This window comes from Rhizomucor pusillus (assembly GCF_041956525.1).
Source record: "Rhizomucor pusillus strain CBS 183.67 unplaced genomic scaffold VTP01scaffold_5, whole genome shotgun sequence".
Lineage (NCBI taxonomy): Eukaryota > Fungi > Mucoromycota > Mucoromycetes > Mucorales > Lichtheimiaceae > Rhizomucor > Rhizomucor pusillus.
Window position 1 is genome coordinate 889719 of NW_027192147.1, and position 13926 is coordinate 903644.

The window sequence follows — 13926 nt, forward strand, 5'->3', positions numbered from 1 at the left end:
ATTTGCCTTTTCTGGACGACGGAGAGCGGCGGGTTCCTGACTTCTTTCGAACAGTAGAAAAAAGACGACAGCTGGGCAACCTTGTTCGTCTCACCTTTCAAAAAAAAAAAAAAAAAAAAAAAAAAACTAAACCAAATGACGGCATTGTCGATCGACACCAGCGTTAAAGCTTGTACATCGTCGTATACATTTTGTTTCTATGTGTCTGGGCATGGTAAAGGGGAACAGCAGTTCAGCATCTCGGCTGGGTCTTGACAAAGATTGTTTGTTATTTAGGATGGGGACATGCGACCCGGGCGAACCAAATTATAACCGACATTCTCAACCTACCGGCCAAGCATAAGGTGTACGTTGTATCGAATGCTTCGGATTTCATATTCCAAGGAGTGATAAAGATTGGAGCTATCTATCGCCAAGCGGATATCGATGCTGGTGTGGTGCAACCATTGGCCTACACTGTCGATCGTCAACAAACAATCCAAAATCTCAGACTGTTCCTTGAAAGAAGACAAGAGACTCTCGCAGCAGAGGTAGCTTGGCTAAAGCAAGTTGAAGCCGACTGCGTGATCTGCGACGCTCCCTTCTTGCCATGGTAACGAACTAAACAACAGAAGTTTGGTGGCATCATGGGTTTCACTAACTATTGGTTCCCAAAAAAAGTGCTGCTGCCGGAAGAGCAGGTATTCCTGCCATTATTGCAAGCAACTTTACATTCGATGAAGTGTATCGTGGACTGTGCGAAGGCGACGACTTGGATCAAGAAATCCTCGACATGGTCGAGAAGACGATTGAAGACTACAGAAACGCTGATCTTCTTGTCCGGCTGCCAGGTGCCATTCGTATTCCGTCATTTGACAACGCAGAAACTCTTGTTCCGGTGACACCTATCAGCGCAACGTTTGCAGAGCGGCAAAAGGGTGTCGTCAATGGAAAAATGCAGCTCCCATGCACCAGTCTCGCCAACGTTGCAACCAGCAAACGACAAGTGCGACCCATTGAACGACGCATCGTAGACGTTCCACTTGTTTTCAGAAAGCACCATCGGGAGCGGGAGGAAGTTTTGAACGAGCTCGGTATTCCAAAGGAAATTTACGATTCACACAAAATCCTCCTGCTGTCATTTGGTGGGCAAGCGCTAGGCAAAGGCGGGTGGGTCGATCCTTTGCCTCCAGGATGGATCTGCATCGTATGCTGCGCTCCAGAAGGCGTCACGCTCCCACGGAACTTTTACCGCGCCTCCCGCGATGCATACGTACCCGACTTGACGAACGCAGCCGACGTTGTCCTCGGCAAGCTAGGCTACGGCACCTGCAGCGAATGTATCGGCCACGGCACACCGTTTGTCTACGTCCCGCGACCGCAGTTCATCGAAGAGTATGGACTGCTGAAACTTATGCAGGATCAAGGCAGTGCAGTGGAGCTTTCGCAAAAGGACTTTGAAGCAGGATACTGGGGCGAAGCTATTGAAAAGGCGTCCCAGCTGCTCGGTCGCTGCGAAGAACCGGAAAGACTGGTGGGTCACAATGGCGGCCAAGTTGCAGCCAGCACCATTGAAAGCTTTGTGAGCGAGTGGCAGCAACACTACAAACAATTAGACCAAGTCGTCGAGGAAACGATGGTTGAAACGAACGATGATGCTATTTCTAGAACCATTTCGGCAGAATCCTCTGCTTAGAACATCCAACCTTTTTGACTCTACCCCCTTCCTCCTCTTCTCTCTCCCCCTCTTTCCCTCCTTTCGTTCGTTTCTCAGTCCTCTTGTAGAATATTTATACATTATTTTCTGCGCATTTGTCTCATTCGCTTTGAAAAAATACACAAAAAACCAGTATTGTTTCCCGGAAACCAGTAAAAAGAAATGCATTGTGACTTTTTTAATGTCGGTGGTGTGGCAAGAACATATACATCTTCTTAGACAACAGTGCCGGCAGCGGAAGCAATACGGGGCCACAAGTCAGCGCACTCCTTAGCAACGGGACCAGTGATGGCGGAACCCTTCATTTCACCCTTGGGCTATACAGGGCCAAATGTTAGAAAAATTCACTGCAATCTGTAGAGCTAGAAAAAAAAAACTCACGTTAACAATGACACCAGCGTTGTCTTCAAAGTACAAGAAGACACCGTCTCTGCGGCGCCAAGCCTTGCGCTGGCGAACAATGACAGCAGGCATGACTAGATTAAAAACGATGATTAATTGAATATTCTGCATCTAAAAGTTATACAATTTGCAAATTCGATTCGGCGCTTACCCTTCTTTCGCAATTCAGGCTTGCCCTTCTTGACGGTAGCGACAACCATGTCACCAGCGCCGGCGGCAGGAAGACGGTTCAAACGACCCTTGATGTTGCGGACGGCAATGACGTACAAGTTCTTGGCGCCACTGTTGTCAGCGCAGTTCATGACGGCGCCGACAGGCAAACCAAGTGTCATGCGGTATTTGGTGCCGGAAATGCTAACTAATGTCGTGTGTGTCAATCGTCTTTTGTTCAAATGAAATTTTCGTCTCCATCATCTTTAGCTAAAATCCATTCATCCATCCAACATCCGTGCATCCGTCCTGTATTCGCCCTAATCCGTTACTAACCCTTAGGCATTTGAGGAAGATGAAAAGAGAAAGATCCAAATTCCCCTGCATGCTGCTTGCTTCTTGAGCCGGGCCGGCCAACGCAGGCAGGCGCGGGGTCCCAAAATGAGCCTGCCCCCCCTCCTCTCACTCACTCTAATCTCGTTGCTAACCAAATGCAGACACCACGAACTTATTCCTGATCTAATAACTTTGCTGTTATCTATGCATTCAAAAATAGCTCGTGTACTCGGTTAATATTTAAATTGAGACATTTCTGACACGAGAGAGGTAGAAGGTGTGCAATAAATGGCATTTGATCTGGATACACCGTCGTATTCCAAGCCCTGACATCCTTTGCATATATACACGCGACTAGCAAAGGATTTTACAGGTGACACTGTGGATAATATATAAGCATAAATACGTGCCTCATCCATCCTATCTCTGTGCAAGTGTCAACGTGACCGGAATTGAAACAACTGTGCTCGCATGAAAGCTTTGAACTCCTCCTCCTTCACTCCTGCTTCTGCAAAGCAAGATGGACTTTGCCAAACGGAAAAAATTCAATCTCAAAGTACTGCAACGCCATGACCCCATGATTTGCGAGATACTCGACCAGTCGCCTCACGGCGTCATGTATAAGTTCGCCGTCGAACGCATCAGTTGGGTATGTCGCCTTGAAACAACTTTAATATTTTTGAGATGGCGGCTTGACACGCGCGACTCAGGAAAGAATGGACTATGAGGGCGTACTGTTCCTTGTTAAGAGGTAGAGCCTTTGTATGTTTGCTGCGACGGTTCACTTTCTCACAAGGCTGCCCATGTTAGGCGATCACCGCCAGAGTACGCGTTGTTCATTTTGAACCGACACAAAATCGACAACTTTGTCATATACCTCAACGAGATCAGCAAACTTCAAGATAACGACGAGTTTATGTTTTTCAGCAACAAGAATGGTATTACATATAACTGAACACTTCCACTGTACATTGGCGTGATGCTAACTAGGCCGCTGCCGCCGCAGATGAAATTTTGGCATTGTGGTTGTTTGAAGAGAAGGATAGAAAGCGGATCACGACCAAAGTCTCAAAGTAAGACTTTATATCGACGGGATAAACACGTGACAATCGATATTTATCCTTTTGGATACCAGACTAAGGTCACAAGTCGGCTCTGCACAAAAGGAGGACAAGGAAGATCAGGATGTGGTAGTCGATGTTGTCCAGTTACTGCAACGAGCTGTTCGTCGACCAGCCCTAGACGAAGAGAATTATCCGCCGGCAGCAGCGGCAGTGGATGGAGGACCTCCTCCTCATCCTCAAAACGGTGGAGAAAACCCATTGCTCAAAGTTCTTAAAGGATCGCAGCAGCAACGCAATGGCGAGCAACCTCCGCCACCAGCAATGGCGATGCCCGAACCACCAAAGAACCAGAACCAGCAGCAGTTACTATCCATTTTCCAGCAGTCTCCAGTGCACTCGGTAGCACATCTACCACCGATATCCACGCCGCAACAAAAGGCGGCATCGCTGCTGCAAACTCTCCAAGGAGGATTAAGAACGGATACGCCGCCATCCTCAAATCTTGCTGCTGCTCCTCTGCCTCCACCACCACCACCTCCTCCGCCTATGAGTGTAATGAATGGAGTTCCTCCGCCTCCTCCACTTGCTCCACAGCACGCGGTGGAGTTAAGCCAAGGAGAAGTATTGCGACGATTTGGTGGTGGTCCTATGCTTTCAAAGCCTGAATTTATCCAGCAATTCATGAACATTGTGCATGTAAGTCGGATAGCGGGATGCGAATATCAATCAGTTTTGCTTATACCTCACGTGAAAACCAGAATGATCCACTATTTTTTGATCATCTGTACAGCAGCTACCAAGCAAGTCGACAGCAGCAGCAGCAGCAGCAAGCAGCAGCTGTTGATAATCATCCAATGCACAACCAACAACAATGGCCGTGATCTAGTAGTCTTTTCAATTTTGGCCTCTTACAACCAACTCCTTTGTTTGTAATATAAACACGTTCTCGAGAGTCGCCTGGCACTGAGTAAACATCCACTGCAACTCTGGTGCATCAAATTGAGTTTTCTTGATCTTGACGGTGATGTTTATGCAAAACTATTTTGCGAGGAGTAAAAAGAAAAGAAGATGATGTACAATCCGTGTAATGTGAGAGCGAAGAAAGAATAGATAGCTTTTTATATATTAAACTTTTGTGCGGATTTGGCTGCAGATTCTCCGTGAGGTGTGAATTCCACGGTCATGTTGTTGGGGATGCTCAGGAACTCCTTCAATTGACGACTGTGCACAGAAGAATTGTTTGTAAGTATTTTCGCTGAGCAGTCAGTGATATCAGCATTCTTCTTACCCCAAGGTCTCGGTGGTCTCGTTTCTCTCACAGCCTCTGATCCAGATGGCAATACGGAAAAACACTTTTCTGACTGACACGACGGCACCACACACTTCATGCTCATATTTGAATTGCTCTCCAATCATGGCTAAAAGCTTTAAAGTTGGACAGATCAGCATGACACATTCGCAGCTCTGTATTACATTATTATATGCTTACCAAAGACAGCCAATAGTCATTGATCTGCTCGCCAGTTCTGTTACGCGGGAATTGGATGCTGAATTTGCCACCATCCGAGTTGGCAGGATCTTCCCATTCTGGTCGAATACCCTTCTTGAAAAAGTGATAGTTGGAGTTGGTATCGAGGTGGTTGACTTTGGCAATATTGTTGTAAACACTAAAAGCAGAGGCAACTCATGGTTACAAAATGTATAGTTTATACTTATATATATACTCACCCCCAAAAGTCTTCGACAGTTTCAACCGTGACGATCTCCTTGAGATTGGCTGACCAGGAAGCTTGGTTGGCCTTTCGCTGCGGGTTGTCGAACCAGAGCGTCCACGAGTTGTGCAGAGGGTGCTTGACATTGTAGTTGATTCGGTCGTGGAACACGGTGGTTACTTGCTCTTCGTCGTTCTTTGACTCGTCATTGGTAGGTGTCTTTTCTTCTTCCTGAGTGGCGGCTGCAGACGAAGTCTTTTCTTCTGGTTTCTCAGTAGTAGTAGTAGCAGTAGTTTCTGGGACGGTGGCGGCGGCGACCGGTTTCTCTTCGGTCTCGTTGTTCAAGACATTCTGTCGTGCGTCAACTTCAGTCATGTTGTTTCAGAAACAAGGACAAAAAAATGTGGGTGGCTCTGAAAAGTTCCTCCTGCCATCCTCCGTCCTGCCTAATCTCCCCCCATGACTGTCTTTTCTGCCGCTCATGACTGTCCCTGAGTACCTTTCATTATTTCTTCTCTTTTATCCCCACAATCTTCAAATTCAGTTATACGAAGTACAACAATAAAAACTTGCGCGTGTTTCCATGACTATGATGGGTCAAGTAATGTGCAAATAAGAAGCGATTTGCGATCTCGAGTTTAGGCTTGCTTGGCCTTGACATCTATGGTCTCAGATGGATAAAGAGTGCGGTACGAGCGTACCATCAACGCAATTGGAATGATTACCCATAGACCGTTGAAAAACTGGAAAGACGCATGTTAATATGTATACTTTATAACTATCCTGTGCTTCTTACCCAGAGGTACACGAGATGATATAGCCAGTTACTTGTGTTGAGATACGGCGAGCCAATGAGCCACTCGGGTGTGAACGTCATCCAGCCTCCATACAGCTCGGCAACCGATGCTACAGTGATCCAGTAGTGTCGTCGAGGATCATCCTTTGCCAAAAGATACATGATGTAGACGCACATCAAGCCAACGGCGAATACAGTCAATATTTCGAGAGCGACAATGGTCGGATCTGCGAACCCCCACCGTGCATCGGCTTTTGCATACTCTTGCCCTACAAATGTTGGCTGTTGTGTCAGCGTTTGAAAGCGTTGAGGAAAAGTTGCTCCTCCTTACATAGCTGCGCAAACATGTCTTGACCACTGTTCACCGTGCGTCCGAGAATACTGTGCCAAACGAACGAGCCTTCGAGTATGAAGTGCGTCAACGCGTCGAAAGCATACCAGACAAATGTCGCACGATCAACAGTGGAGCTTTGTTTCGGAAGCGCAACAAATGATCCCAGAAAAGCTACAATCAGCAAGCCCAGAACCGCCAACAGAGAATAGATGGTTACTGCATCGATCAACGGTGCGTCTGACATTATCAGTCGTGAAGAAAAAAAAAAAGAAAGCAATTGCTTGACCGCTGGTTTCGAGAGGGTATCACGAAAGATGCATAGTCGCAGCACAGAATTCCTCGTCGATTTTACGTTGTCCCAATGCATGCACATAAAAGACTATCTTAATTTACGTTGTATACCTGAAAGTACAGGTTCCACGATAAAGTAAGATCGATGTGGGAAGCTTTGATTTAGAATGGATAATAGACTAGACTATGTTGTAGCAATCGACAAAGGTTTGCAAAACAGTAGATGAATTCAATGTACCATCAGTAAATACAAAAGGGGGGTGAGGGTAATGTTTCAAGCGTAAAAAATAGATTCATGCGGCAAGGCACAGACGTCCCTGAAGGCAGTGGTGGGGCGGCGAAGTCGAATTCCTGCAATCCATCTCAGAAAAAAGAATTTTTTTGACATTAGCCCTTTCCCCGTCTCATTCCGCCCTGCAACGTTTTGATCCTTGATCATGGGGGTCAACGTTAGCAAACCTGCTGTTGCTCCGCAGACCGGGAATAGGAACGAGACTGTCAAAGTTAAACGCCCTCGCGGACGGCCCCGGAAATGTTACAAGGTCGACAACGTTGACACCCCACCCTCCAAGGTCGCCAATGCTACCCATTCGACAAGCACGGCAAACAAAGGAGACAATAGCAGCAACGAATCGAATTCTGCGAATCAGCAAACGAACAAGCAAGACAGTACCAATGTCGCGGTCAATGCCACCGAGTTGACTAGCACCACAAACAAAGGTGATAGTAGTAGCATCAAGGAATCCAGTCCTGCGAAGCGACAAAGAAAGAGGAAACGCAGTACCGGCGACGTTGCGACCAATGTTATCGAATCAACAAGCACAGCAGACAAAGACGGCAGCGGCAGTATCAAAGAATCCGGTCCTGCGAAGCAAGAAACGAAGAGCGAATGCAGTTCTAGCATTGTTGTGCCATCGAGAAGCAACACCACCGAGTTAGCTCGCTACGACGTTGTTGAAAAATGTCTCCAAGCTGAGGGATCGTTCGTTGAATTGCTCGCAATCCTTCATAAGAAACGTCGCGTTAGGGAAGAGTCTATCCAAGCGAACGAAGTACGAGCTAAGAAGCTGGACAAAGTACTAGCCGATAGATCATATTTATCTGGCATTGGAAGCAAAAGAAAGCGAGAAGAACTTGGGCCTTTGAGACATGGATATTTGAAACAAAGGATGCCATGTTCGGACGGAAGCGTACGCAATGTATATTACTACCCAACAGAACACAGGCGGCTTTTCGAGAGACGTGTTCGGCAACCAAAGTCAAATTTGTTTCGATTGGAATCGAACGTCGACCATCGCATACATACCGGCAGAGTCCATCAACTGAATATGAAAATGACTCGTGTTAAGCGGATGCAAAGCAGGATATTGAGTCCGCTTGACAGGAGATACATCCGAAAAGCACGGCCGCATGTCAAGAAAAGAAAGCGGAAAAACAGGAGATTGAACTTACTTGGTCAAGTAACTATCACTATCTGAGTCCTGCGAACGTTACAATTCTCTAACTGCTGCTGCTGCTGCAAATCTATCTTAGATTAATACTCTTTATCGCGACGCTCCAGATACCCGATTGATTCCCCAGGACCTTCTACTCGAATTAGCAACAGAGCAGGAAACCCTGGCTTTGGACCTAAGAGTTAACGATCCTCTGGATGGAAATCTGCTCGCAATCGCCAACCTAAGTGATCCGACAACAGACAGCAACTCGTCGTACTTCGTGGTTGCATTTCCCGTGAAACAATATTTCTTATGTAAGTTACCGCATGCTTGTCGCAATAGCTAATATATTGACGAATCTGTCAAAGGTGTCCGTGCGTTCAATTCTGTCAAAAGCGAATATGACTACATACCTGCCGACGTGGAGGAAATCAAACCAGATATCTTGAATGGTAACAACTGTGCAATGGTACCTGTCGGCTACAGAATCTATGACATCAAAATTTTCGCTCTTGGAGACCAGACGACGATTGCAGTGCGAACCCAATGCACAGTAAATCTTTACAGACTCGAACGCCCAGATGGATCTCGAATGCGGGTTGTTTCATTGCATGCTTTCAAGCCAGCATTGGTTGCTATCAAGTACCGTCAATGCAAGCCTATACATATTGCTGTATGTCCATATGATATGAACCGATACGCCATGATTGGTGACACCGGTTACGTCTGTATATTTGACATCAGAAGAAACCGGTTTCACAGGCAAGTTTGGAAGCCAATGTAAGCGTAAGCAGCTCTGCTAACGTATGGTTATATATAGCAACGTCGTGGATGAATGGTTTGTGCGTGATGAAGATGCACAAGAATCTGGGGAAACGTGGTATACGTGCGTTTTTGGCCGGCACACTCAGATGTTGATAGTAGCAACGCGATTGAAAGTTTACTGTCTGGATTTGAAGGTATATATATATATATATATATATATATATATATATATATCATGTTCTTTTTTTTTTCCTGTCAAATGTCTTACCTTTCCATTTTATAGTACATGAGACGACGCGTTCTTTTTGAAACGAGCAAGGAAAACATGATTGTAGCAATGGAGCGCACGTCTGGGTGTTCTAACGACCGGCACGTTATCATTGCGACAGTTGATGGATTTCGTTTGATGGATATACATACAAAGAAAATCTTGGTGCAGTCTCGACATCACTTGGGTGTATTACGACATAAAGGCTTCCATTTTGCTTCTGGACGGTTTTTTGACTTGAAAAGACGTAAGAAAAGAATGTTTTAGAAGATCGACGCTGCTGCACTTGTGTATACTAACAATATACATTAGACCATATGTTTACCTGGTCTTCTGTGCCTGATTATGTAACGCATGTAAAATATGGTCCTGACGAGGCAGGCAGAAACTTGTAAGTACTAATTTAGCAAACAAGATAGTATACTTGACTTACGCACCATGCAGGTTTCTCGAAAGCACGACGTTTGCCGAGCGCAAAGAAGAAGTTATACATAAATCTCACTTCAAGACCTTGCCTTTAGCTGGCATGGCAGTGCTCTTTACGGATACCAAAACAGATCAAAAATTCCGCACATTTGCCATATTCCAGCTGTACAGGAACGGCCTTCTACAAGTAGTTACTTACTTGCATGAATCTCAAAAGTACAAAGCCTTAGCGAAGCAAGTCTTGACATACGATGTCGACACGGAGTTCGAAGAATTGCCTCTGGAGCCAGAACCGCTCCGGGACGAGCTCAGCTACGAGTCACTGAAACATCTGACAAAGGCTAATGTGGATGGAGACTGGAAGCATTTGGAGGATGGAGAGTCACCGGAAGCAACATCCGACATTCCGGAATCAGCCACAGTGTTGGAAAATGTGATGCAAAATGCCGAATCTCGCGCCTTGCCGTTTATGCTAAGCGATCTACTGCCATCAGACGATCTGAAGCACAATTTCAAACTGATACCATCACTCGACAGCAAACTGCAGGATTCAGGAACCTTTGAAAGATGCAACCCAGATATCAGCAACAAGAACTTACTATTACCCTTCCGTTATTATATCACGAAATTCGCTACACATGATACCACCTCATCAATCGACATGACACAGCAACTGGACATTGTGAAACAAAACATTGCATTGAGCAAGAATGTATATATAGCATGCAAAAAAGACCTTGAAGACGATCAATTCCACTACTTCCCTGAAGCGAACAAACGATTTGTAGAGATGACCGATATGACACAGTGGAGCGCCATGTACTGGGAAACAGGCGAACATACCCAAGGACTCGATAAAGGGTTCATCAGGCCTCTCACGGATGAGGATATCAAGCCGCTGTTCTTCTTTGCGAACGAGCGACCATCTCCTGAACCTCAGCCCAAGACTCCCGTGTTGAGCGCATCCATGCCGGCTCTGGGCACCGTGTTTGAAGAGGATAACCTGCCACCGACGGTGATTGAAGTGGCATCGACGATCGAAAAGAAGAAGGAAAGCAGCAAACAAGAAGAAGTAGGAATAAAACAAGAAGAAGATGGTACGACGACAGGCGCGCAGTTCGTGGCGAGTCAGCCACTTCCAGGAACCTTTGGCACACGCACCAGCAAAGATGCTAAAAAGAAGAAACCCAAAAAGAAGATCCGCGCCAGCGGCTTCAAATAGCCTGTACATATCACATACATGTCTCATTTGTGTAGTCATCTTTACCAAAACGAAAAAAAACAACAAACATGCTTTATTTGCATATTATTATCTAGTTGACAACAACGGACCAGGGGTGTTCTACTTGACCGTATTGGATATCCATGATGGTTTCATTGAAACGCTTCGTGTAAGGACCGGCTTCCGACGAAGCGTCGTTGGGATCAAGAGGGATTTGGAGGTCCTGAATTAATAATTTTTTTAAGTTTGACTGTGCAGACAGACTTTCCCACACTACTTACTTCACCGAGATATTCAATGGTACGGATGGGGCTGACGATAGCGGCGGTACCAGCACCGAACATTTCCTTGACGCGGCCTTCCTTGATAGCGTCGCGGAGCTGAGGCATGGTCATCTTGCGCTCGGTGACCTTGAACTCGTTCCAGGAACGAGCAAGAGACAGGATAGAGTCGCGGGTGACACCAGGCAAGATGGAACCATCCAAGGGAGGAGTGGCCAACTCAAGATCGCCTTGCTCGTTCTCCCAAAGAATAAACAAGTTCATGGTACCAACTTCAGTCAATTGGTGATCCTCGCCAAAGAGCCAAAGGTTCTGGTGATAGCCTTGCTTCATCGCAAGACGTTGGGGCATCACTCCAGGAGCATAGTTACCGCCGACCTTGGCGTCACCTGTACCACGGGGCCATGCGCGGATGTATTCGGTAGTGGCCTTGAGCTTGACAGCCTTGAAACCGTGGGCGTAGTAAGGGCCGACGGGGCAGCCAATAACGAACAAGAGAGCTCTGTTGGAAGGATTGACACCCAAACTTTCCTGCGTGCCGATCATGGTAGGTCTTAAGTACAGAGAGTAGCCACGACCTTCGGGAATCCATCGTTCGTCCAATTTCAAGTATTCGCCAATGCATTTGGTGAGCTCGTCGCCGTCGAATTGCTAGAGAAATGAACCAGCATAAATTATCAATTCGATTCGTTCCGGTCTGTATATTACTCACGGGCAAAGCAATGCGTGCAGTTGATCGGTTCATACGGGCCATGTTCATGTCGGGACGGAAAAGGCGGATCTTACCATCTTTGTCTTTGTAAGCTTTCATGCCCTCAAAACACTCTGACGCATAGTGGAAGACGACGGCACTGGGTTCAAGAGCGAGTTTCTCGTAAGGCCGAAGCTCCGGAGCTGCCCATCCACTGGCTTCAGTCCACTCGGCAGTGATCCTTTAACCGTCGCGAGTTCGTGATCAATCAATGCTGGGATTCTCTCGCATAGTTGCGTTTAAAAAAAAGTATATATCTTACATGTGGTCGGTAAAAGTCTTGCCGAATACAAGGTCCTGCTTGGCAACCAAGGGCTTCAAGTTGTTGCTCTTGGTAACGCGGAGCTGGCTGGCCTACAATCGTCAACGTACGTGGTTACCACAAAGGCCGAGTCTACGGAGAGGCAAAGTACAGGTGTCCTGTTACCTTGAACGAGTCTACAGCGGTGCTATTCCAGCGTTTAGTCTGTTGAGCGAATTGTCGTGCCAAAGTAGTCTGTCGCAGGAACAGCATGGTTGACATGAGTTTTGCGTGAAAAGAGGAGGAAGGAGGAAGGAGGGGTTGGTGATACACGCATACAATCGTGGAAAAGTTGGGCGGAGATCTACCCATCAAAAGCCACGATGTAGGATGTGAATCACCGTGCATCATGCCAATAATCATTCACCCCACCACCAATTAGACACTTTGCAAAGAATTAACAGTTTTTTATTGCTTTGCTTGATACAGCTTGGCACCGCGTAGCATGTGCCTTGTACACACCACGCCTACTCCCACGCTGAGCACGAGAAGCACGAATAGCACCAGTGATGTAAACAAAAGGCTGTAGCGAGTCATCTATGTACGGATATGAGTTAGATATTAAATACGTACGCAGCATTGTATATTCTCCATCGTACATACCCGGTAGGGATCAGTTGCTGCGCTGCCCTGAGCCATGGCAAAGGAAACAATGCGAAATCCAAAGTATCCCAAAGAGATAGCGGTGATGGCGCACAGCAACGCCAGAAGCGTTGGTATTTCATGCTCGAGCGCATACCATGTCATCAAAAATACAAGACTGCCAATGGTTACAAGCATCGCAGCTTCGAAAGTTGTGATATTGTAGTGCAACAAACCCGACGGAACGATCTGGGCAAAGAAACTGGCAACAAAGAAAAGATCAAACTTGAGCAGTGCCAGCAGCGTCGCGAATGCTACCGTGTGCGGGTATCTTTTTCTGTCAAAGCATGTGTGTATCCGAGTTGACAGTGCAATTAATATAAGGAAGCAGAGGGGGGAAATGCCGAGGACGACAAAGTACAGATAATGACCGTTAGTGGCATCTTGTGGATTGTCGCAGCCGAGACTGGACATCCACTCTTGCCGGATGGTATCCTGGTACACTTGTATACCCGCGTTGATGACAATTGTGAGACCTAAATAGAAGGCGTAGTTTATCAGAAACAGAAATTGATCTGTCGCTGCACATGCTCACCAAATGGAATTAAGGAATAAAGCTGGACGGTATTGTCACTTTTGAGCGCGTCGATGCAAAGAACTACTTGGTATAGAGGCGCTGCGACCATCCATCCCCTGTAGATCACATCCGTCTGGGCTATCCCCAACGCAGTCGGGTTCAGAGCACACTGAGACGCCTGGTCGACGTGGTAGGAAGCAAGGAATGATTCTAGGAAGCCGAGTGCTAGAGCATGCACCACGAGCAAACACAGGATAGCAATGCCTGTGCTACCAATATGCTCTGGTTTGTAAGAATGGAGAATGCGTTTCAAAAGTGGGCGTTTTGCCTTTTGCTGCTCGTTGACGTCTTCGCAATCTTGTTCAACCAACCGCGAAGTCGGTCGATGGGAACCATTTTCCACAGATGCTACATCCTTTTCTTCAACTAGAATTGTATCCTCACGTTCGTTTGTCTTTTCCTTTTCCATTCTCCTTGAAAACTGGGATCATGACCAAAGGATGCTTGTACAATTAGAAATAGATATATAAACAATT

At 46.5% G+C, this 13926-nt stretch overlaps 8 protein-coding genes across 8 annotated transcripts; 3 read left to right on the top strand and 5 right to left on the bottom strand.

The window, feature by feature from the left end:
• Positions 1–135: 135 nt before the first annotated feature.
• On the top strand, positions 136–1675 carry VTP01DRAFT_8493 (uncharacterized protein; the record flags this gene model as incomplete). The annotated part of the gene is made up of 3 exons (XM_069387620.1): positions 136–214; positions 277–592; positions 661–1675. The coding sequence occupies 3 exons, from the start codon at positions 136–138 to the stop codon at positions 1673–1675; spliced, it is 1410 nt and encodes a 469-aa protein (XP_069241371.1).
• Positions 1676–1911: 236 nt separating this feature from the next.
• Positions 1912–2594, bottom strand: VTP01DRAFT_8494 (60S ribosomal protein uL14; the record flags this gene model as incomplete). The annotated part of the gene is made up of 4 exons (XM_069387621.1): positions 1912–2013; positions 2078–2172; positions 2250–2456; positions 2585–2594. 4 exons carry the CDS (start codon positions 2592–2594, stop codon positions 1912–1914), a joined length of 414 nt encoding a protein of 137 aa, XP_069241372.1.
• A 510-nt stretch (positions 2595–3104) lies between these two features.
• On the top strand, positions 3105–4529 carry VTP01DRAFT_8495 (uncharacterized protein; the record flags this gene model as incomplete). Its single annotated transcript, XM_069387622.1, has 6 exons — positions 3105–3233; positions 3295–3335; positions 3395–3522; positions 3591–3657; positions 3720–4344; positions 4407–4529. The coding sequence occupies 6 exons, from the start codon at positions 3105–3107 to the stop codon at positions 4527–4529; spliced, it is 1113 nt and encodes a 370-aa protein (XP_069241373.1).
• Positions 4530–4766: 237 nt separating this feature from the next.
• On the bottom strand, positions 4767–5735 carry VTP01DRAFT_8496 (uncharacterized protein; the record flags this gene model as incomplete). The annotated part of the gene is made up of 4 exons (XM_069387623.1): positions 4767–4869; positions 4937–5073; positions 5138–5315; positions 5377–5735. The coding sequence occupies 4 exons, from the start codon at positions 5733–5735 to the stop codon at positions 4767–4769; spliced, it is 777 nt and encodes a 258-aa protein (XP_069241374.1).
• A 263-nt stretch (positions 5736–5998) lies between these two features.
• Positions 5999–6734, bottom strand: VTP01DRAFT_8497 (uncharacterized protein; the record flags this gene model as incomplete). The annotated part of the gene is made up of 3 exons (XM_069387624.1): positions 5999–6103; positions 6157–6425; positions 6488–6734. The coding sequence occupies 3 exons, from the start codon at positions 6732–6734 to the stop codon at positions 5999–6001; spliced, it is 621 nt and encodes a 206-aa protein (XP_069241375.1).
• Positions 6735–7218: 484 nt separating this feature from the next.
• VTP01DRAFT_8498 (uncharacterized protein) lies at positions 7219–10898 on the top strand (the record flags this gene model as incomplete). The annotated part of the gene is made up of 7 exons (XM_069387625.1): positions 7219–8241; positions 8315–8531; positions 8586–8979; positions 9038–9176; positions 9266–9497; positions 9563–9641; positions 9695–10898. The coding sequence occupies 7 exons, from the start codon at positions 7219–7221 to the stop codon at positions 10896–10898; spliced, it is 3288 nt and encodes a 1095-aa protein (XP_069241376.1).
• A 91-nt stretch (positions 10899–10989) lies between these two features.
• On the bottom strand, positions 10990–12453 carry VTP01DRAFT_8499 (uncharacterized protein; the record flags this gene model as incomplete). The annotated part of the gene is made up of 5 exons (XM_069387626.1): positions 10990–11121; positions 11180–11830; positions 11892–12111; positions 12193–12284; positions 12358–12453. The coding sequence occupies 5 exons, from the start codon at positions 12451–12453 to the stop codon at positions 10990–10992; spliced, it is 1191 nt and encodes a 396-aa protein (XP_069241377.1).
• Positions 12454–12639: 186 nt separating this feature from the next.
• On the bottom strand, positions 12640–13859 carry VTP01DRAFT_8500 (uncharacterized protein; the record flags this gene model as incomplete). The annotated part of the gene is made up of 3 exons (XM_069387629.1): positions 12640–12768; positions 12835–13349; positions 13409–13859. 3 exons carry the CDS (start codon positions 13857–13859, stop codon positions 12640–12642), a joined length of 1095 nt encoding a protein of 364 aa, XP_069241378.1.
• Positions 13860–13926: the final 67 nt, after the last annotated feature.